This window comes from Cupressus sempervirens, chromosome 3 (assembly GCF_028749045.1).
Source record: "Cupressus sempervirens isolate cs-2001-9-10 chromosome 3, ASM2874904v1, whole genome shotgun sequence".
Taxonomy (NCBI): domain Eukaryota; kingdom Viridiplantae; phylum Streptophyta; class Pinopsida; order Cupressales; family Cupressaceae; genus Cupressus; species Cupressus sempervirens.
In genome coordinates, this window is record NC_143120.1 from 252,378,487 (window position 1) to 252,403,938 (window position 25,452).

The 25,452-nt window shown below is 34.2% G+C and overlaps 1 protein-coding gene across 1 annotated transcript in view; it reads right to left on the minus strand.

Annotated features, from left to right (window-relative positions):
- Positions 1-24,689, minus strand: part of LOC149565820 (P-loop containing nucleoside triphosphate hydrolases superfamily protein) — a 289,819-nt gene extending 265,130 nt beyond the window's left edge. Inside the window, exons 1-2 of the mRNA XM_089819308.1 lie at positions 24,182-24,689; positions 15,525-15,614 (exon numbers count right to left, since the gene is read on the minus strand). Coding sequence (XP_089675434.1) covers positions 15,525-15,614; positions 24,182-24,515 — 424 coding nt within the window. The 5' untranslated portion in view covers positions 24,516-24,689. The remainder of the gene's footprint in view (positions 1-15,524; positions 15,615-24,181) is intronic.
- Positions 24,690-25,452: the final 763 nt, after the last annotated feature.

A 25,452-nucleotide genomic window follows, 5' to 3' on the forward strand; every position in this document is an offset into this window, starting at 1 on the left:
TCTAGGATTTGTACAAGACTAGAATTGCATTTAAGGGCTATGCAGCAACTATGAGCACATCCTTGGACCAAAACCTCAAAGACCCCTACCTCGAGGTACCGAAACCACCAAAAATATTATCCCCCCTAAACGACACTTGATAGGATGAGCAAAATGCAGCATATCAAGGTCACTCCTTTATTGATTCCACCGCTTCCAAACAACGAAAACATACTCCTTTGTTGTTGTTAGCTAACTTAGATCTGATACCATGTTAAGTTTTTAGCCCATAAGTTAGAGATAATAATGAAGAACGAGATACGTACAAAAGACACAAGAAATTATCCTGGGAAAACCCTTCCACTTGAAGGGAAAAACCCAACCACACCAGCAAAATATCTCTTTTATTGATATAAAATATTCAAGTACAAGGCTTTCACTTAATTACATTCAATACACTAAGCAATCATATAAATAGATTGGAATGGGACTCTTCATCTAACACACAAAGGTCTCTACAAATTCCAAATACAAGACCCTTCAAATTTTCAAACATTTAACAATTCATATTTCCATATGCAGGGCTCTCTGCATGATGTATGACACGTCTCTTTAAATATTATCACAGAATGTCTCTTTCAGCTAAAGATGACCATAATAGTCATAACAAACATATTTCTATTTCAGCGATAAAGATCTCTATCGTAGCTACAATCTTCAACAAAAATTACCTTATTTCCCTAGGCTAAAGTTAAATATTAAAAAGCATATAAAATTTGGAATGTGTTATATCAATTTCAACGGAATGTTATAAAAGAGCCATTGGAGGCTTATTACAGAGATGCTTTGTTATTCTCTCATATTAGATTTGGAGAGCCTCTTGAGGAGCTAGAACCCTGGAACAAAACCATTACAAGTAACTAATTTAGTGGTGCAATGATTCTACCCTATCCAGTTTGTCGAAAAGATTGTTCAATTTCTCATAGTACTGTAAAGCAATTGGAATTTGTAAAATTTGTAAAGTCTCCTATAGAGACATTTTATAAGTCTTGAAGATTATTTATATATGTTATTGCAACTAAAGACCAAGAAGCTAAGAAAATATTATTATTTGAGTCAACTTAGTGAATATTTCTTGGACAACTTCGTAATACTAAAGCGAACTTGAGCAATGTTTGAAAGAATAGATATGGTTTTAGTCAGTGGACAAAGATCGTTGATCTTATTGGCATGTGGCTAAAGGTTTGCCACTGCTTTATCAATATATTCAGGTCGCATTTCCTTTTGAAGGACGTTTATGCCATTTCCCTCTCATACTTTGGACACAAAGAAAGAGATAAAACGATGGGGAGTATAGCAGGTCATAAGTAGAAAAATAAAGTTCATGAAAGGTTATTGGAGGTCTTTTGAGCTCCAAATCATAAGAATTTTACCCTTTAAACAACATTCATAAGCCTTACATGCAACTATCTCTTGTCATTTGGATTTTCATTCGTATTCTAAGCATCATAGTCATATACATTAAGCTTCTATAACCACATCATCTTGATTTAAGAGGTGTGGTGCATAGGATGTCATCCATTACCTAGAATGTGATGAATTTGGATGACATTTGCAGAAATGAAAGTTGTGATTAGTTGCAAATTTTGTTGCATAAACTCCATGGTTTAATGCCTTTTGTAACATCCACTTTTCCCAAGTCTCAACTAACAACTAGTATATCAAAGAAATATAGTTATTGCTTCATATTCATAGGAGACTATTATATCAATTATGTTCATGTGAATGAGATTACTGATTACAATCAATTAAACGGAAATTTCATAACTAGCAATTGAAGACACCATCGATGAATTTAACAAGAAATTTAAAATCTACATACCGTAGGATTCAACACTAGAATCCATCTAGGGATGCTTTTGCAAAAACCCAGGTTAATCCATATATACCGCTTAGGAACAATTAGCTATACCACTTTATCATTTAGGGCACACATACAATCAATTACCATAGTATCATTTAGGGCATTACATATCACTATATCAATTAGGGCATCAATTTCTATTGTACCATTTAGGGCATCACATATCACTATATCAATTACCATTGTATCATCTCTTCTCCTTCCATTGCTAACTATGACAATAACATTCAGTTAGGAAAATACAATCATATTCATTACTCAAATAAATGGAAGACAGAAATAACAATCCATCAGATAAACCTATCTCTTGCATATAGATATATTCCATGTCCAGTTGAAAGATCAACCGATTTAATTGGTTGCCAATTACATTGACGATATGAGTTTCTTAACTGAAACGATGATATAAATCAATCCATCTTATCTTCTACTTGAGTAAAAATCATAAAAGTAAATTCCCTGTTACCAATAAATGTTTGAATGCTTGATTTATCTTTGTCTGATGTACGTCCTGACATCTTGTGGAGAGGGAAAACATTGTCAAAGGGCTTAACCTCCCAAACACGGAGCTTAAACTTATCCCCACACTTTCTCTAACTAGAAAGGCCCTCCCTACCCGGAATAGACATAGAACACCAACCTGTTACTTAATTCCACCACTCGACTTGACAACAGAGTATATGAATTGGACAACATGAGCTATTAAATGGTTCTTTAAAAGTAGTAAAAATTATTATATCAAATCTGATTCTAGTTTCTTGTTCTGGCAGAACTTTCTCTCACCTCTTCACCCCCCTTGGCCATTCAGCCGAGTGAGTGCTAGGTGTCAAATCTCAGAGTAATTCAACTCCTTTTCTGAAACTCAGCTGGTGGAAAGAATAATATAAATTCAGTACTGTCATAATACAGTTCTTGAGATCTGAGAACTTTTCTTAAGGTACTACAGAGAAATAGTTGAATCTGGAATCCCACTGAAACAAAGAGGTGACTTAGCATAACATATATAATTGGTTCAGACTTAACATGGTGAGATGGACACATCAAATGTACCATTCCATATTACAATCCAACATTGATACATAGAAATCATTGATGCAATCCTTGCATCTACATTATCAAATGCATAACATATATTTCAAATATGATATGGGAGAGCTGATCACTTAACCTAATCAAGAAAGATATCAAGCTTTGGGCTTGACTCTGTACAGCCGGCTCTCGAAGTGTGTGTTCCAAAATGTAGAGCTAAAATCGGAGATCTTTCAATCATAACAATGACTCGGATTTGTCTTTAAATCCAATGGCAAAAATAATGAAGAGAAGAAAAGGAGAGAACAAAGGTAAAGTGCTGACCTCGAGTTTTTGATTCACAGACTTGTATTCCGCAAGAAGACATGTGGAAAAATATAAAGGCTTGGAAGAAGCCGTGGCTCTTGCAGCAGTTATAAGAAAGAAAAATTGGCTTCTTGATTCACCGATAAAAAGAAATGCCAAGTGTATTTCTCGTCTCTTATAGAGACTTATAAATACGAGGAAAGAATTCAAAAGTTTTCTAAACAAAAGAATAATTTAGAAAATTATACATACATACATACATATATATATAATTTTGAGTGGTGACATCATATTATAATTATTTTTTCCAAGGTTATACTTATGTGCCCATACATATATATGTATTAATTTGAAGTGATGAGAATGTCAACATAAACCATTAAAGGTACAAAGTTTGATTATGTTTAAATATTTAATGTTTTATTTTGATTATCTTTAAATATTTAATGTTTCATTGATTTTCCAAATAGCTCATGGTATTGTCCAACGTACACTCTTGCTTGCCTACTCGTTTACCCTTAGCCATGGTGATTCAAAATTCATACCTATTTGCCCAATAATGGTGGTGCCCTTGTGCCCCATTCTTTTCTAACAATGCTCCCACCCCTTTGACATGCTCCCTACAAGGAAATTATCCACAGTTAAATCATATTACCATAACAAGTTATTAATCATAAATGATCATAATCGGTAACCGCCTTTTCAATTCCCATGAATTCATGATAAATAACCAACTATCTGAAATAGCTTTAAAATATCATCATAATGGTTAACTAGCATGTTATCATCATACGAAATTATAACGACAAACCATCTTACCATTTCGCATGATTATAACAAATTTCAGCTATCAACTAACTTCACGTGAACCTCAATGGCTATATGAACATTTTAATTTGGGTCAAAATTTGGGATGTTACACCTTTGATAGTTGGCAGTCAATATCTTCTCTATTGCCTTCATTCAACTTTAGAGGCTATTTATTTTGCTTTGACAGGTCAAGATAGACAATCTATTTCAAAAGACACTCCTACAAAAGTGGGTAAGTGTTTTGCTCCTAGATGTGGACTACTAACAAACAAACAAATTTCTGAAAAGATTCATTCTCCTTTTATTATATATCTCTTGCAGCCAGGAGTCCTCTTACGAAGTCAATTATATTTGCTACAGCAAGGTATCTACTTAGGGAGGATGCTCCACTTGTTTTTAAGCAATGCAGTCATATTATAGGAAGATTGGGGCTTTTTGTGGCATTCCCTGCTGCCATAATTCTTTTTGGACGTGTGCCCCCCAATATCTCTGCATTTCCGAGATGAGCGCATTTTTGGAATGTAGGCAAAACATCCCTCACCACACCACCATTGCCAAGTATGTCACCAAGACACTAGGAGCAATGTGACATGGATCAAAGCTATGAAAATAACATTAATATGAAGGTTTATAAATTTTTGGAGGCCATATCTATGCTGATTGATATGCATTCGCCCCTAAACTCTAGCCTATATCACAATAGGGAGTACATCTGGTGCACTACCCCATAACCCATGAGGGTTACCACCCCTTGACTTGTTAGGGGCTCTACCTAAACCCCTAGAAGGGGCACTACCCTTTGAGCCTATTGGGATCTCTACTTCAAATCCCCACAAGGGGTACTACCCCTTGACCCCAAATATCCACCCAATGTTGTTACTATTAATGCAATCAATGCCATGTTTTCATGTTTATAATTTTAAATTTCACCTTAGAATATCAAGGTTCCATTTACAATTTGCATTCTTGATTCGCTCCCAAAACTTAAACTCTACCAACCATTATTAATATTATGATGCAAGGGTAGCATTAACATGTTTTTAATGTTTATTACTTTAAACTTCACAGTGTACGTAAATTTCATCAAGAAATATATGACATGTTGGCGTAATTTAAAGTAGTAGGTTTGCAAACTATAGTTGTAGCCAACATGGTTTGAGATATTTTTGGTTTGCCATAAGTCTAAGGAGAGGTGATTTCATGATACAAAGGGGTTGACTCATGCTATATTATCCTACCCCTCACTCTTTCACTTTTATTTAGATTTTATTCTCATTGAATTTGGAAGTGGGAAAATTTAATGATCCGAGATCAACATAGCATGTAGAATGAGTAGCTTCATTATTGCTAGGTATGGTATTCTATGATTTGGGATTACGATTATTATAGTACATGTAGGGATTTGGGTCTCCTACTATAGTGATCTCAACTCAATTATAAGGGAATTTTATACATTGATGATAAGTAGATGATACATCTTGCATAGTGTGATCTATGGTCTCCCTAAAAAAATATTGTAAGTGGAATCAAGATCAAGGACTTGAAAAAACACATCTATAATCATACGACAACCCTAATCGACAATGTAACTAATTCCTTAGAGGAATGTTCTTCTTCATTATCAGCCTTGATTGTTGTTTTTTTTAGGTCCCATTTCATTTTAGAAAACTCCAAAGTTGTGACAACTTTTAAGATGCAAATATTAAGGCTTACTCCCCACCTATCATGACTTGAAATGAATCCACATTTAGATCTATGGGTATCGTGGCTACTGTGAGCACTTTTCCTAAGTTATTTTTGTTCTTTGGAGATTAGCATAATAGATTAATTACAAATATTTTCATTAGCACATGCCCTAAATGCTCTAAATTATATTGCATTGCTAGTATAGAGGGTTTAGAATTAGGCCCTCAAAGCATGGGTTTTACTCTACAATTACAAACAATACCTTCAAGTGTTCTTCCTTTAAGGGTAAAGGTCTTCATATGATAGTATATTCCACTAATGTGGTTTATGCAATAGTTGTTATTAACATTGGTATAGTTTCCACTATGATAGGATTTAGAAGTTTCCCCTTTATCTTTTCCATTCTTAGGAAGAAGATCCTCAGACATTTCACAATTTAAGTTACCAAATGTGTGTCCATCAACAAGAAAATTTCTCTTATCATTGAGGTCTTGTATTATTACGAAGTAATTGGTAAACTACTTACTTGATATTAACAAAGACTGAGAGGTCAATAGATACAAAAGAAAGAGATGATGTTTCCTTAGGAAACGATTGTAAAGAATAGAAACCTTTTATACTAGTTGATAGATTTATAGTCACAAACAGAAGAAAACAACCATGTAACAGAAAAACAAGCTATATAGAGGTGCGATTTAATTGGATTTTTCATAAAAAATGTGTTTTCATCTACATTTGAATTTCTCAAAGTAGAAATTCTAAATGGGCTGTAGAGAAAGAGTCCGCAGTAATTTCCAAAATTTGAACAAATATTTCAAAGGACATTATAAATTTGTCAAAAAAAAAAAAAAGTATTGGCTCTGATGCCATATTATGAAGTAATTGGTAAAATACTTCCGTGATATTAACAAAGACTGAGAGGTCAATATATACAAAAGAATGTGACAATGTTTCCTTAGGAAACGATCGTAAAGAATACAAACTTTCTACTCTAGCTAATAGAAAATTGACAGTTATCTACAACCTATCTAACTATTAGAAACATTCTGATATTTATAATAGATTACAAATAGACAACCATTAACTAATAATATACGCTATATATTATCATAATACCCTCCCTTGTGGTTAATCTATCCACAACACCAAGTTGTCCTCTGAATTTGACAAACTTATTAGGACAAAGAGGCTTGGTGAGAATGTCTATAGTCTGATCTGTTGTAGGAACATACTGCAAGTCTATTGTCCCATCTTCAAACTTTTGTCATTTGTAGTGACAATGAACATCCACATGCTTAGTTCATTCATGGAAGACTAGATTCCGAGCTAATTTGATAACACCTTCATTATCGACAAACAAAGTGGTCGGTCCACTAGTGACATCTGCATATCCCCAAACATTCGACAAAGCCAAACAGCTTGACATCCTGCCTTAACAATCCCTTTGTATTCAGCCTCTGTAGAGGAGAGAGAAAATGCCTACTGTTTCTTAATGGTCAATGTGACGGCACCAGATCCCAAACTGAACACATATCAAGAAGTAGACTTTTTATTGTCAACAAGGCCTGCCTAATCTAAATCTATGAACCCACTAGGTCCAAGATTAGAACTCCAAGTAAAGAAGTTCGTAATCTGTAGTGCCCTTCACATAACAAAGCACTCACTTTGTTGTCATCCAATGATCAGCCTTAGGAGCTGTCGTAAAACGTGAGATGTAGTTGACTACAAAGTTGATACTAGGCCTAGTAGCGGAGAGGTAGATGACATTGCCTACTAGATGCTTGTCTGTACAATGGAAGGAGAATCAGACTTGGCTGATAACTTGAGAAATTTCTCCATGGGTGTAGATACAAGCTCGCAATCCTGCATACGGAATTTGTCTAATAGAGCCCCATATTTCGATTAAGAGACGAATATACCAAAAGACTGTTGCCAAACCTGAACACCTAGGCAATAATGCATGAGCCCAAGGTCAATCATATCAAAAGACTGCGATAAAGTTTGTTTGATTCCCTGAATTAAGGATGTCGAACTACCAGTGATGATCAAATCATCCACAAAAATAACCAAAAGAATGATGTCATTGTCAGTAGTCTTGATGTACAAATTTGAGTCTAAAGAACTCCTCTAAAAGCCTTGATCACTAAGGTACTTGCCAATTTTCATGTACCATGCCCGAGGGACCTGCTTCAAGCCATAGAGAGCTTTCACTCATCTCGGAAATTGATGTTCTTTACCAGTAATCTTGAAACTAGGAGGTTGCGTCATGTATACCTCTTTGTGGAGATCACCATTCTGGAAAGCGCTCTTGACATCCATCTGATGGACCTTTTAGCCAAATTGTGTTGCCATGGCTAGGACTAATTTGATTGTACTCATCTTTGCAGTACGAGCAAAGGTCTACTCATAATCAATGCCCTGATACTGAGAAAAGCCCTTTGCAACTAAATGAGCTTTGTACTTATCAAAATACCATCAAACTTGTATTTGATTTTGTAAACCCATTTGCAGTCGATGGGTTTCTTGCACGGTGGAAGATCAAAAAGGACCCAAGTGTTATTCTTCAACATGCTCTGGTGTTCTAATGTCATTGCTAGTTCCCACTTTAGAATTCATTTAGCTTCGGAGTATGTTTGAGGTTCAAACACATTGTGAATGTTGGCCACGAGAGAAAAGTTAACGGACTCTGTCGGTTTTCTCTTTTTCCGAGCAGTTCTCCGACCAATGAGCTCATCATCACGAAGATTTGTAAGTGTCTTAGCCCACCACTTAGGTTGGGGAGGAAAATGACCAACATTAGCATCAGTAGATGCTCTGTGATCAGGTTCCTTATTAGAAGAATCCAGATCAAACTCAAGTGAAGAATCTACAAATATGGGTGGTCCTGCAAGAGAAGTTGTAGGTTTCTGTACAAGGATCACTAGTGTAAATAGAATTGCAGGAGCTACTGGAGCCCTCCATCAAGTGGACCTACTGGAAGTCTAAGTCTCAAATCATGAGCCTTCATAGGCTGGTCTGCTAGATCAGGAATAGAAGAAATAGGCATGAATGGTCCTTGCTACTCATCAAAGACTACATCACGACTATACAGGAGACGAGGTGTCTCAATGTCGATCAAGCGATAGGCTTTGTGAAGACTATTGTATCCAGCAAACATGAGTTTCTGACTCTTGGCATCCAAATTGGTGTGTGACGCATCAAGGATCCAAACAAAAGCAAGAGGGCCAAAAACCTTAAAGTGATTGATTCTAGGCTTGCAACCTGATCAGGCCTCTTCGAGAGTCTTACCTTTGACTGTCACTATGGGTGACCAGTTCAAAAGATAAACTACAGTGTTAATTCCTTCTGCCTAAAACTTTTTCGGAACATGTTTGTGTTTGAGAATGAAGCAAGCCATCTTGGTGATTGTTTTGTTCCAAAATTCAACTACACTGTTCTATTGTGGTATGCAGGGTCTAGTTAATTGGCGTTTGATGCCATGAGTATCCAATAAGCTAGAGAATTTAATAGAGCAAAATCCTCCCCCCCCCCCCCATTGTCTAACCTAAGAGTAATAATAGATTTCCCATACTCTTTTTCAACTATAGGTTTAAACTTCTGAAATACAAGAAATGCATCTGATTTCTTTCTTTTTTAAATATACCCACATTTTTCTATTGAAATCATCAATAAACAACAAAAAATACCTAGGCCCAAGACTAGGAGTGGCCATGGGCCACTGATATCGGCATGAATAAGCTTACCTAAGAAGCTAGCCATGAATCGCCACTGGTAAAAGGTGTGTGATGTTGCTTCCCAACCTGGCATGCATCACAAACTCCAAGCTGTTGAGACTGAATCTCTAGTAAACCAAGGGCAAGCTCTTCTCGAGCAAACTGAGAGAGATAATGCACATTTAAGTGCCCATACCATTGATGCAAAGTGTGTTGACATTAGAGTGTCAAGCATCCATAGCTGAGTCCTGAGAATCACCAGAATTAGCAAGTCTAAAAAGACCATGATCCCAAAGATCCACTGCAACAATAGATGAGTCGCCCTATCAATGATGGTACACTAAAGTGAACTGAAGGTGACATCCAACTGTGGAGAGTTTCGCAGCAACTGACTAACTGGGAGTAGATTTAGTTCAATCCCTGAAACATAGTACACATCGAAGAAACTAAGATTCTTCCCAATAGACTGAATCTGAATGTTGCCATTGCTAGCAACTATGTACTCTTCTCCGCCACCAAAAATAATAGAATCTAAATAAGGCTAGTAGTCAGTGAACCAGTCTCTTTGGTGGGTGAAATGATGAGAGACACCTAAATCAATATGCTAGGCAGACAACTTCACATGATCTACAAGTCTTTTAGCCATGAAGGTGTAAAAGGCAAATTTTATCTGCTCAGTATACTCTACACTGTTCGCTTGGATTGTGAACCAGATTACTTAGATTGGGCAGCTAGGCGTTTTCGACATTCAATCTTCATGTGACCAAACTTGTGGCAATAGTTGCATTGAATATTTTCCTAGAGCCTTCTAAAGATGGAGCATAGGACTTCTCCTGAGAAGATTGTTGAGAGTTGCCTTTGTCCTTCTGAAAGCATTTTGCAGCAAAGGCTTGCTTTGTGAAAGTGGAGCTGGAATTGCTACCGAACTGTTATTTCCACAAATCTTGCTCAAGCAGAAGTGTGTAGAGATCTGTGAACTTCAAATCAACACCAGTAGAAGTGATATTGAGAGTCTCGATAAAATGTTCATAGGACTTGGACAAATTTTTGAGGGTTATGACCATGATGTTCTCTTCGTCCATCTTGCATCCAATGGCAAGCAACTAATCACGGATTTCCTGAACCCTTTCAGGTGTTCCTGGAGCAATTTTCGTTCATCCATGACAATAGAAAACTGAGTGTTCTTAAGAAAAAAGGCTTTTCTTTTGTCTAATGTCTCATGAAGTTTCTTCAGATGCTCCCATATCTTAGCAGTTGTTTTGTCAGATGGATTTGATCATTAGTTACAAAGAATTTGAGAAGCACCACTGCCTCCCAATTATTGAGATCCCATGTAACCTGATCAATATCAGTTGCAAACAGATCCGACTATAAAAAACATCTACAAACAAGTCCAAAAAAGTCATGTGGTGAAGAACTCGCACATACATGAGTAGAGAGAAACAACCCTTTGCTAGGTATGAGCAAAGATTTCCAGTTGCAAACAAAAGAAAACAACCATGGAACAGAAAAACGAGCTATATAAAGGCGCCATTTAATTGGATTTTTCATTAAAAATGTGTTTTTATCTGCATTTGGATTTCTCAAAGCAGAAATTCTAAATGGGTTGTAGAGAAAGAGTCTGAAATAATTTCCAAAAATTTGAACAAATATTTCAACGGACATTATAAATTTGTCAAAAAAAATTAAGTATTGGCTCTGATGCCATGTTATGAAGTAATTGGTAAAATACTTCCTTTATATTAACAAAGACCGAGAGGTCAATATATACAAAAGAATGCGATGATGTTTCCTTAGGAAACGATCATAAAGAATAAAAACTTTCTACTCTAGCTAATAGAAAACTGACAATTATCTCTAGCCTAACTAAATATTAGAAACATTCTAATTTTTACAATAGATTACAAATAGATAACCATTAACTAATAATAGACATTGTCTATTATCGTAATATGTATGATAGATCAAAGTGCATTTAAGCTAATTTTCTTATATCCTTTATGTCTATGGAATTCATAATCATGTTCATCATTCCACTATGGAGGTTTAACTTGAGAATTATATTCACTTTCTTTAGGATATGTATTGAGATTATTTCAAAGATCCCTTTTATTGAAGATTCAAGTGATTCTCCTAAAGGTGTAAATTTTCTCTTTGCATGTCTTTTTAGTGTACCTTTTCCCTTTTTTTGAGGTCAAAATTTTGAGGTTATAGATAGATTTGTGAAATCTTAGAGGTTTAGCATCAGCAACTCCATGTTTGATGAAATTTTTTGTATTTAGTCCAATAGAGGGTTTTGTTATTATTTCTTGGACTAGTATTTCCTTTGTGATCTTTGTTTTTGTACACTTTAAATGGCTCCATCATCAATACGAGTTTTTTAAAATCTAACTTCCATTGTGTATAACTTTATCAAATTACTCTGAGAACTTAATGTGAGGTACAAGTTGAATTTCCTTATTCAAGTTTCAACAAAAGAGTTCAACCAATTATTTGTCAGGGATTTTATAAGGTGCTTTCTTGGTCAAGTGTCTCCATCTTTGTAGGAATGATACAAAAAGTCACCCTAGTTTTCAATTAGTGTTGCATAAGGCAGTCATAGTAATCTCAAGTTTGCAATTATAGGCAGAGCGTACAATGAATTTCTTTGACAAATCTTAAAAATACTTTATTGTTGAGGGAAATAAAATACAAAAACATTCCATCTCATTCCATCCAAGACTATGAGGGAAGAGACTCATAACATATATTTCCTCACTGGAAAACTCTAAGGTTGTTGCACAAAATTATCTCAATGGCCTTTAGGAAATCCCTTTCCCTTATATTTGTCAAATTTAGATATCTTCCAATTGTTAGTGATATGCAACATTCAAATCCTAGTATCAAATGGGTAAGGACATATATCTTCGATAAAGAACCTTGTTAAATATCCTATTGCTCTTGATATTATGCAATTATTTTCTTAGTTCCTATAAGTTCTTCGAACATGAGATCATTAATTGGTGTAGGTTTTGATGTCTTAGTAGGACCCTTGTAGTTTGGTTGCAAATAAAAAGGTCTATAATCATTCACTCTATCTTGGTTTTCTTAGCATGTCAACTAGAGCCAACCTTGTCTCTTTGAGTAGATATGCATCAAATTTAGTGGGTTATTCTAGCCCTTTATTACCCATAGATTTGAAATAGTGATGAGGATTATATTTCATCATATCAATTAATAATTTGAAACAAATCAGTAGTGAGTGCTTTTATATGTCTGCGTAGTATTTCCTTGTTATTTCTATCACACGCTAGGCTTGCTATCTAATTTTTTCATCACAATCAATATTCTCATGATGATGCTCACCTTATTGTATCATTCATCTTAGAGTTTGGGACCTATTCTTAATGAGAATATGATGGTTCTAATCTTTTAACCTAGGTAAGTGATGGATGAAGTACTCAAGATTATGAAAAGATGTAGACTCCTAGAAAATATGAATATGGAATCTAGGTCTAATATGATTGATGTGATAGAAATAAACTTAAAAAAAATTGAGGTAGTTGTAGATCTAAAAATGGTGAGGCAAAATTTACTTGATCTATGATGAATAGGCGCACACAATATGATCAAGAGAGGTTTGCAAATCAGAGATGATGAACCCCAAAACAGGTTACCCTACTCAAAGATGTTGATATGTTCTGTCTTGCTGATCATTGTTTGTATGTATAATTATGCTTTCAAAAAAAATCTATGAATTGATGTGATAAATTGTATATCGGTCTAGTGAATGGGAGACGTCAATGTAATTCCTTTAGAATAGGTCTAGCCTCTTACATGTTTGTTTGAATTAACTCGTTTCTAGCAATGCTCTCACAAATAAAATTGCCACCCACATAAAGATTGATACCCTTTGATGAAATTTAGCTCCTCATGTTGAGTAAAAATTTATTAGGCTTGTTTCAGTAAATTCATTTCAGTTGGGAAATCTCATTATTGCTATTGCGTATATTTGCAACATCTCTATAGTTCGAATATGGTATTTCATATCTTCCATATTCTTTATGTAATCTCCATTTTTATTCTTTTATATTTTTATCTTAAACTTAATATCTCTTCCTTTTCCATTTGAATGGGTTGAACAATGCTGCTAATTAGGATGATTTTCTAGTCCCCTCAGGCTGGTAGAACATGCTTTGATACAACTATAATGACCAAATTCTGGCTATTCTAAATAAAGAACAAAAAATCTTCGGTATCTCTTGGTAACATTATTTTCCTCTAATATATGTGTGTAGGTGAAAGTTTACAAATATTCATTTAGTCACTTTTGTTAATGTATTTGATTTGACTCATATATATATATATATATATATAAAGAACCAAAAATCTCTAGTATCTCTTGGTAACATTACTTTCCTCTAATATATGTATAGGTGAAAGTTTACAACTATTCATTTAGTCACTTTTGTTAATGTATTTGATTTGAATCATATATATATATATATATAAAGTTTAATTATAATCTAATACAAACTACTTATAATAAATACTATATTAAAATGCTTGCATTAAATATTTATATTATATTATTAAACTTAGAATAGGTTGCATAGATATAGTACTTCATATATATAAGTATTGATTATATATCATTGCACTAATGATATATATTATAATAATTTATTATTAATATATTTATTTAAATTATGATCACTTATTAATTTAACATTATCAATATGATTTAAATTTAACATTATATTTTATTATTCATAATCTTATATAAAAATGAGGACATGACATCCCACAAGGGGCACTACTCCTTGGCCCCAAATATCTACCCAACATTGTTACTATTAATGCAATCATTTCTATGTTTTTATGTTTATCATTTTAAATTTCACCTTAGAACACCAGGGTTCATTTGCAATTTGTATTCTTGGTTTGCTCCCAAAGCTTCAAAATTTTGCCCCATTATTAATGTTAAAATTCAAGGGAATCATTGTCATGTTTTTAAGGTTTATTACATTAAACTTTACATCACATACCTAAATTTCATTTACAATTCTATACTTACTCCTTCAAAATCATTTTATAACTGGTTTTTCAAGTACCATAAGTATTTGTCCCACCACTATCCTCCCCTGCCATCCCCAAACTTAGGCCCTTGGTTCTCCTTGATGATGTTGTAGCTGCAGGAGTTATCTTTCTCTTCTGTATTTGAAATAAATAAATATTATATTGAAGCCAACTCAACATATAACATCATCTTATTTGCAAAGTCAAGGCAACGAAGGGTCAAGACAACAAAGGGTCTTCACTTTGTAACAACAAGACAATGAAGGGTCAAGACAATTTTGTATATTCTTCCAGGAGGAATTTGTATGATGATAGATTGATATCTTTTATTTTCTAAGAGATTGATACTAAGAAATTTATTACGATCTGCATATTGTTATATGCTATGATTATCACTTCAGTTTAGCCTAGTGTTTGAGAAAGCTATAAAGCAATCTTCTCCTAAATCATTATATATAAGTGATATAGTTGTGGAGGACCTTATTGTTCATTATTTTGTTTGTTGTCTATCTTCATTTCTGATATGAAACATTAACCCTCTCATCCCTAAAACACATGCCCTCATTCCCCATCAACAAATAATATAGAACTACTCCCATTACATTAGTAGCCGATGGAATGTTGAGAAAATAAAAGTAGGAAAGTAAGACTTTAATATATGTCTATTTTTCCTTTCTTTCACTAATTGGCTAAATTGCCACAAAACTATATTAAAAAAAAAATCAAATATCTCAAGTAAAACGTTCTGAAAAATCATTCAATACATAAAATGCATTCATCGAGTATTAGACTCACCAATGTTTTCTACAAAATTCAAAACATATCTATCCTAAAGCAATTTCTATGTTTATCCTTGTCACGTATCTATAACATGTATATTTCTCACTTTTTGAACTGAAAAGACTTTCCAACCATTATATACTATTAAGTATCTCCATTTCTTTTAATTTCCCCATTGAAGAATAAAAATAATTAACCTTAAAATTCTAAAACTAGTAAGGAAATGTTTGAAGAGTAACTAACCATAAATGCAGGCGCAATATAATAGTCTCCTTGCAAATGCTCAAATGACCTGGTCACCTTTTGTCTGTAATCAAACACTATGTCGGCTGCAAAAAATGTAATTTTAGCATTTGCATCATCACATTCAATTATTCGTGATTATTAATAATTAAGGAATATTATTATTATTTCCAAATAACAAATTACGCTATCCATTCTATTCTGATCCAAATTAATAAGTCTTCAAGTTGAGGTGAAATCTGTCAAACTGCAATCAGAAGATGCATCACTTCATCCAAAATTTACCAATAAATACTACTAATCTACTGATACAAAAACTAGAATGGCTGCCCAATTTGATCATCAATGGAGAATCCTTGAATTTTGATTCCGAGGATTCCCAGTTCATTAACTAGGTACTAAAGGCAGTGCTGGATGGTGTTTCATTTGCAACAAGTGGACACCAATTAATGTGCTACAATAAATGCATTATTTTCCTTGCCTAGGGGATCCTCTAATCTTGTTGTACCTCTAGAACTTAGAGACGATATTTCAAAACAGTGTTTCAAAGTCTGTTTAAATAAAGTAGCTTTTCATGTTCCTGTATAAATGTTTAAAACTGAATTGACTGTAAGTAATGCCAGAATTAATACAAAAGTACTTAAAAATCCTTTCTACTCTACTTTTATACTATCAGGACTGCTCCCTTGTCTACAGGCTACAGCTTTCAGATAAAATTTTCAACTTCTTGATATATGAAACCAAAAAGCATCTCTAAAATTTGTTTGTAACAACATTTTGGCAATCAAGATCCTTTATTCTGCTTTCAACTATGCGGCAATGGTGGAAGCCTCTGGGGACAAAACATTGTAATGGATGCTGAGATGCATTGTGCTTCAAAAAAATTATGATCTAATCCTTGCAGCAATATTACCAAACTTGGTAATGCTAGTGCAATGAAGAAAGCTAAGTGGCAAAATATAAGCAAAGCAGCAGACAATATTTCTCAAGCCAAAGAGATGATAACAAATGATATTAGAACTTCCAAGGCAGTAGGGCTTCCATAAGGAGGTATAATGGTGAAAAATACATTTAATTTTGAGCCTAGATTAGGACAATGCCTTGATACATTTATCTAGATGCAAATGCCAGATTTTTGGGCACAGTTAGACCTACAAAACATAGCCTTGCTTGCACATATCCCTGTGCTTGTGTGCATGGAAACCCAGTCTACTTGGCTTATTTGTCTGATTTAAATCATCAATGATCCAGTTTCACTTTGAGAACCAAACAAAAACCTTGTAAGTAGCATCAAGGTTATGAAACAGCAGTAAGTGGTGGTAGATTTGTGTTCATTGGGCGATTAAATATGCAAGCTTTGTTGGAAGCTCTGTAGGAGGAGCATGACAACAAATAAGTAGTCAAGCCAATCGTAAGAGAAAGACGTTGTCTATTCATTGATGGTGTGAACGTGTTATGTTGCGCTGGCTAAAGAGTTTGTAAGTGATAGTGATCACAACTTACAAGATTGTCTGGGCAACACTTCATGAGATTTCTCTCTCCTCTCAGCAATAGGGGAGGCTCCCTTCTTGCTGTACGTAGGTGGCTTCAACAGGAGCTTAACTGATATAACAAAAAAGGTAGTTCGCTTAATCAATTCCTCTTTTTTCGGGAATGGTTTGCATAAAACTACAACTTTCCAACTTAACAAAAAAATGTCTTATTGTAAAAACCCTTACTTGCCTTTCACGAATTTGCTGGTTTGAAAATGAGAAATGTTTTTCTTGTTTCCAATTTTTTCCAGAATATATACTTTGTATATTTGTTTTTATGCAAATAGATACATGAGCGAAACAAGAATTAACCTTGCCAAGAAAAATGGTACTTTCAGAATTTCCAGAATTACACATGCTAATTAGAAAAGTCTGAATATTAAATTGCTTCCACTAATTAAATACAATTTCACAAAATGAGAACCTGTTGTATTTGCCAATGTCAACCTCCAAATTGGCTGCCGCTCCTTTTAGACAAAGGAAATGCTCATTTGATTTCAAACGCAGACCTTAGGTAATGAAATGCAGACCATGAATGTTAATCGCTGAGCTGATAATGTAGCTGTAAGTCTAAATATATGCCAAGTACCTCTCAATCTGCAATCATATATGTTGGGAGATGAAACACCTTGCTTCTTCCACACCAAAAACACCCTCAGACCCCCACGTGCATTATCAGGAACTCACTAATCATTAATTGCAGAAATCGAACCATCTAGATAATTCCAGAATTTGCAAAAATAATATAATGGAACCCTTCACCGATTTTGAATGCCACGAGCAATGATCTAATCTTCTTAGTCACAACATTTACAGTGGGAGAGAATTGCAGATTATATATCTTAGCATAATTTCCAAACACCAAACTTCAAATTATCAAAAGCCCTCAGCCAGATAATCATGAAAGACATTATTCAAGACTATTCTCCTTAGCTACAGGAATACAGTAGGAGAATGTTGGCCAATTGTATACTTCAGCACAATTGCCAAGAATTTCTCAAACGAGACCCTTATGCTTCAACATGGGCTCACAAGACAGAAATCAAGAAAAGCCACAAAGGCACAAAAGGAAAATATATTTTCAAGCGTGCTTTTCCAAATGCAATGAGCTCTCATTTATAATCTTCCATTGGCCAAAGTTTCCTAAACAACTCCACCTCAGAAATTGTGGAAGTTTCCCAAAAGAACTCAACACTATAAACTTTCCAACACACTTTTTAGAAATATCTCTTAATGTCATTATTATAATAATATAAACAGTATTATAATAATGCAACTCAATGATTAATAAATAAATAAGAGCTCATGCAATTATTACTTTATTAACTGCAAGTGACAACCAACTGCTAAAGCCACTCACTACACTGCCAAAACTAGCAACTGCCCAAAAGTGACTTACTAAAAATAGTAATTTCACAACTGAGACCACCAAAACACCCTATCAGCTCACAAGGATCGCCATGATTTGCTAACTCCATCAACTGTATAGACCTGCCAAAATGGGGGACATTACAGTCCTCCCTCCCCAAGATTGCTTGTTCTCAAGCAATCCGGCATCATACAACAACCTCCACCAAAGCAAGTGGTGTCCCTGTCCTCACTGAATCAATAGAATGCCAATACCATCAACAGAACCAAAAACGTGACCTGCAATATAACACTGAACACTTGTGCCAAAGTGTCACCTGTAGTCAAATCCGTAGAAGGTCCCTATATGTCCTCTGCACTAACCCAATCATTTCACCAATCATCGGACGTAGGTACAAACAATCTCTGCACAACATACGAATCCTGCACAAATCTGTAGTACGGACTCCCCATAAAATATACCTCACTAGAATCCTGATCGTCTCTAGTAACCCCTGTAAAAGATGAAGCCACAGGAGAACTAGGTGCAATATGCGGTTCTCTGTTGCTCTCAACAAATGTACTCACCTCTATTGTATCCACAGCACCCACATCCTCATCAGAATTGGCAAATATAGAAACACCACCAACTGCCACTATAAGAAACTAATAGATGGTGTAAATTGAGCCTAGCTCCACTTAGGTGAGTGATCATTGTCAACCTCAAAATCAATAACATGTGTACTATCAACAGCACACAACTGAACATCTAAGGTACTACTGCTAAGTGCCTCACTAGATGGCTCATTTATCACAAAAGTAACTGTAGATATATCATCACACACACTTACCCGCATTATCATGGCATCCCTAGGCGAAGAATTACGACCTCTACGAGTATAATATCTACCTGGAATGAATCTTCTATCACCATCCATAATGTCGGTAACCAAATCACAAAATCAATCTAAAACATTGATAATAACTAAGCCCAATTCCTGCAAGCTAGCAGGAAACCGCTCTGATACCACTGTAAAGACCCTTACATTTCACGAATTTGCTGATTTGAAAATGAGAAATGTTTTTCTTGTTTCCGAATTTTTCCAAAATATATACTTCGTATATTTGTTTTTATGCAAATAGATACATAAGGGAAACAGGAATTAACTTTGCCAAGAAAAACACTACTTTCAGAATTTCCAGAATTACATATGCTAATTAGAAAAGTCTAAATATTAAATTCCTTCCATTAATTAAATACAACTACAAAAAATGAGAACCTGTTGTATTTGCCAATGTCAACCTCCAAATTGTTTGCCGCCCTTCTTGACAAAGGAAATGCTCATTTGATTTCAAACTCCGACCTTAGGTAATGAAACACAGACCCATAAATGTTAATCATTGAGCTGATAATGTAGTCATAGGTCTAAATATATGCCAAGTACCTCTCAATCTGCAATTGTATATGCTGAGAGATGAAACGCCTTGCTTCTTCCACACCAAAAACACCCTTAGACCCCCATGTGCATTATCAGGAACTCACTGATCATTAATTGCAGAAATCGCACCCTCTAGATAATTCCAGAATTTGCAAAAATAATATAATGGAACCCTTCACCGATTTTGAATGTCATGAGCAATGATCTAATCTCCTCAGTCACAACATTTAGAGTGGGAAAGAATTGCAAATTATATATTTCAGCATAATTTGCAAACACCAAACTTCAAATTCTCAGAAACCCTCAGCCAGATAATCATGAAAGATATATTATTCAAGATTATTCTCCTTAGCTACAAGAATACAGTAGGAGAATGTTGGCCAATTGTATACTTCAGCACAATTGCCAAGAATTTCTCAAACGAGACCCTTATACTTCAACAAGGGCTCACAGGTCAGAAATCAAGAAAAGCCACTAAGGCACAAAAAGAAAATATATTTTCAAGCATGCTTTTCCCAATGCAATGAGCTCTCATTTATAATCTTCCGTTGGCCAAAGTTTCCTAAATAACTCCACCTCAGAAATTGTGGAAGTTTCCCAACAGAACTCAACACTAGAAACTTTCAACACGCTTTTTAGAAATATCTCTTAATGTCATTATTATAATAATATAAACATTATTATTATAATAAAACTCAATGATTAATAAATAAATAAGAGCTCATGCAATTATTACTTTATTAACTGCAGGTGAAGGCCAACTATTGAAGCCACCCACTGCACTGCCAAAAATTGACTTACTAAAAATAGTAAGTTCACAACTCAAACCCCAAACCACCCTATCAGCTCACGAGGGTCGCTATGATGAGCTAACTCCATCAATTGCATAGACCTACCAAAAACGGGGAGACTACACTTATTGTTATGATAATGCTAGTGACCCTAGAATTGACACAAGAACGATACTAGGGGCAGCAATTTACTTTTTGTATTTTGTGGAATAAGTACAAAAACCCAAAGTCTCTTGCAATTATCCCAAATTAAGATTCAAGTAGAATAACAAGTAAGGAACAAAGTCTCTTGGTAGACTCTCAAATTTAATTAAAAATACCGATTGAAGCCCAAAGTTTTCAACTCGAAGTAATTGCAACCACTACCAACTATAACAATATGTCCTCCTATAGCACAAAGTCTTCAAAAGTTTAAATTGGTTTTGAATGCAATAAGCAGCTCAAAGTATGCACAGTTGAATTCAAGGTTTTTCTTCTATTACCAATGACCTAGTTCTTCTTTAAAAATTATGTTGCTCTATGCTTTCTTCTTCTAGACACTGGCATGATAAAAAGTAGAGTTTTGCCAAATGTGTGAGGCCACAAAAAGACAAAATGAAAAGAAGGTTCTGCCTCTAGTACCAATGATAGAGTTTGTTGTGTCCCCTTTTCAGATGTAAAAGTTAATTAAGGAACCATTGCCTATTTCACAATTCATGTATGCTTAAGGATAAACTTAGATATAATTAGATAATTATATTTTGAACTGGTCTCGGAAAAATTTATTTTTTAGAATGAAAACTTAAATATCATTATAATCATAAAGTTATCATCTAAATGAGACATCATAAGGTCCTGTGTAGCTAAATGCTCAACAAAAACCATCCATTATTATGATTTCAATCAAATCCTTTTAAAGAGCTCAAGCACTTGTGTTCATCTTTTCATCTAAGGATAGAGAACCCTTGGCAAGCAGAGATATAACGGACGAAAATCCTATTATCCAAGTGAGATGATTCCATCCAATGGTCGCATATGTGCTAAAAGATTGAAATCATTCTAATTTGCTACAATGGCATATTTGACGTTTACTTTAGACTTCATTTTTTGTTTGGTAAAAAAGGATACGGGAGATTTTAGTAGTGTGAAGTATAGCAGATCAATTCTTATTTGTGAAGATAATTAATACCTATTCTCTAATCTCCAATCATTTTCTACTATGAAGCAAATCACATCAAAGTTGGTGAAAATATCTTTGATGCTAGTCAATGCAATTGGAAATATCAATAAGAAGAATATTCTAATCAACACCAGTGCAACAACGCAATCTACTCTAGGTTGATTGTGCCCAACTATTGCATTAAATTAGTCATTTCTTTTTCAAAAGTTTCAAAAGGAAACATATCCAAGCCCCCGAGAAACATGAGAAAGCTTTCTGAAATCAGTGTCTGCTTCATTGGTAAATGCACCAAAGATTTCACAACAAAGCCTCAGATTCAGATCCCTATAAGGCATGTCACAACGTTAAAAGCAAAAATCTACTTTAAACACCAAATAAAACAAAATAGTTTAAGAAGACATAATAGGATTGCACGAATAAAATACTTCAAAACAAAAAGAAAGGAATCTAGTACAAAGAGGGGAGGAAATATATATGAAAATATATTCACTTAATATAATCAGAATATATTAGATGTTGTTACATAGATACAAGTGGCATACTTATGATATCCAGAAGAGGCAAAAGTGCAATAAGTCGAACCCTTTCGGTGTAAATTAGAACAATTAACTATATTATAAACAGATTGATTTTAGTAAACTATCAAAGCAGTTTACAATTCTAGGAGCACGATGTAGACATTTCATTACTGTATTTCAGTGTTAAAAAGAGCATGTCTTTCACAACAGATGTGCAGATTCATATTCCCATGAGATAATGAAAAAGAGTAGAAAGAAAAAGTATTACTTGAAAACCAAACTGTAAGAATTTCAATTTGGTGCCGATTTGATCAGCTCAAGTGGTAAGACATTGCAACTTCCACATCAACCGCAGAAGTATGAAAATTGATGTTTTCATAATGAAACCTCAGTGGGAGCAATATTGAGCCTTTCATAAGGGGGTTGATAGTTCAGCCTTTCATAAGGGAGTTGATAGTTCAGCCTTTCGTAAGGGATTTGATAGTTCAAATCTTCAAGAGACGTGATCTAAATGTAAAAGAAGAAAACATCTAAATTTTCATAAAAAAAAGTCTCGGGTAGAGATTCACAATTGTTTGGATAATTATAAAGTAAGGAAAATATTTCAGAATAATTTTCTGAACTTTTTTCAAATTGGGGAAGCTAGTTTTAGCAATCTGTCAAAGATTAGCTAATCAGAAACAAACAGCACTTTAAAAGCACCCTTCCAAGGACACATGAAAGAAACTTAACACATTATGGAAAGAAAGTCATAATTAGTTTGCAACAGAATGCATCCAAAAAGATAAATTTTATATTATACCTTTCGTATGAGAACAATGAGCTCAATTGGCTAACATAACATATGGGCTTTGTTTCCCTCATGCCCAATAGGGCACTAAAAATTTCAGCATTGAATATGTTTTTATACAACAATTTCCAGAAGCCTTGAACAAATCTTAGATTTCACTAGGAAACCTATGAACTGACAAGAGATGAGACAAAGTATGGATATTTGAAATTGATCATATGTTGTGTATCTCAACTAGTTCTAAAGATGTTCCCTGATCCAAAGGAAAAGTTACTAAATAAACAAATGAAAAAAATATATAGCAATAATTATAATATTTATATGAAGCACATGTCTACGGATAGTGTCATGGTTTAAACACTTAATTGGAGAAACAGCCACCAAGGTTCAAACCCTTGCTTGGTCATTGTACTCACAAGCCTTGTACCTTCACTGGGTCGTTGAGCTCACAGGTTTGAACGAGCGAGTGAAAATGAAGTGATGTGTTAGTGACCTCACCAATTTATAGTTCTGGGTCAAAAGTGTGTCGTGTGGAATCAGAGTGTGTAACATGTCATTGTCAACAGTCATATTAAAAAGTTTACCAGACATTAATCAAATATATATATATATATATGAAGCACTTGTTAATTAAATTTTAAAAAATTAAAAAATATATATCTTATAAGGAGGATTAACTAACTAATTAACTATCCAAAAGTTTAAAATAATAATAATTACCGCGTTTTATAAATATAATTTGGTAAAGAACGAAAAATAGTAGATTTCAGCCTTCTGTAGAGAATAATGTAAGAAAGGAATGTTCAAAACAAATAGTGGATGATTTTCAAAACAAATAAGTAAGAATTTAGGTACAGAGAATTTACAAAAGATCTACTATTGCCCTAATGCCCTACCCTATAATGGAGGAGACAAAGATCAATTTCTCATTGAAAATAAGGAAAGAATACCTCTAAACCTTATCATCCGTACAGTCAATGCCAATCTTTATGTGCTCTAGAAATTTACTGAAAAGGAACCATACATTAATTTTGCTAAAACTTGCTTCTTAGATTGGTCAAGTTTGAGGAGAATTACCATCTTTTCCCAGGAACTTGCCAACAAAGAGGTCATCGACCAAGCCCTTTCGTGCCCCGACAGTGACGTTTACATTGTCAGCTTCTTGCCCTAATCTGTATAAGTAATCTTTCCCTTCACTGTTTTTAGCGTCCCATGAAGATTGACTTGATTTTTTAAGGCTTTTGTCGACTATTTTTTCTTCTGAAGGAGAAGAGTTGGAGTTTTCTGAATTTGAACCGAGGGCATTTTTGGCGGAAACAGGAACATTGATTTTGCTTCCTTGAAAGCGCTTTGGATTGGAAATGGCAGCTGGTCGTGATGGTGTTAAGACAAAAGCTCTCAGCGCTGCCATTTTTCTTCCTTCTTTGGAGAAGAGTTTTGTTCAATAGACCTAAGCACACCCATATCCAATTTGTGTGAAGAATGATACCGCTAAAACGTTTGTATTTTTCTCGGTTTTCGAACATCAACGGTAAAGATTGTGCGAATTCGAAATTGAAATTGACTGCTTACAACATAATTAAAATGATTGAAGGTGTTATGGTGTTTTTTTAATTTTATTTGTCGTTTTTGAGGTGTAGAAAAGGATTCCTTTTTTAAAGATATGAATATTATTCAATAAATAGTAATAATATGAGCATTGTTAATGAATATTATTAAATAAATAGCAATAATATGAACATTGTTAATTATATTGGTGACAATTGGACCTTTTTTTGTTTTGTTTTTTACTAATTTATTCTTGTTTGCGTTCTTGAATCAGATATTATTCTTATTAATAAAATATATTAGTTGCTTGTCGATTTTGTAAAAAATGATCATATTGTATTATAATTAATATGTGATTATAGTTTATATTATTTGAATAGAAAAAAATGGTGAACTATGCGAAAAAAGCAGCTTATTTGCAAAAAGCATATTCGAACCCTAATTCTCGCTCTCAAACAAACATTTTAGAGCAAGGAATGTTCCCTAAACAAATTTGGAAACCTATAGCCAGAAGATCAGAGATTGTCAGCAATTTTAAAATAAACAACTGATATAATGCGTTAACTCCAAAATCAGTAGCACGAATTCACCCAACAAAAATAAGCAGTTTTGAAGCTCTAGTTCAACTTCATAAAAGTTGAAATGAAGCCATTGTCATCAAGAAAACAAACAATGAATTACAAAATGGAGATAAATGGCAAAAGGTCACAAGTTGAAGAAACAAAAGACTAGGCTCTGCCACACTCACTTCGGCTCCAAATAGCAGTAAAAAGGCAGAAGATGAGCATTTGAAGGACTAG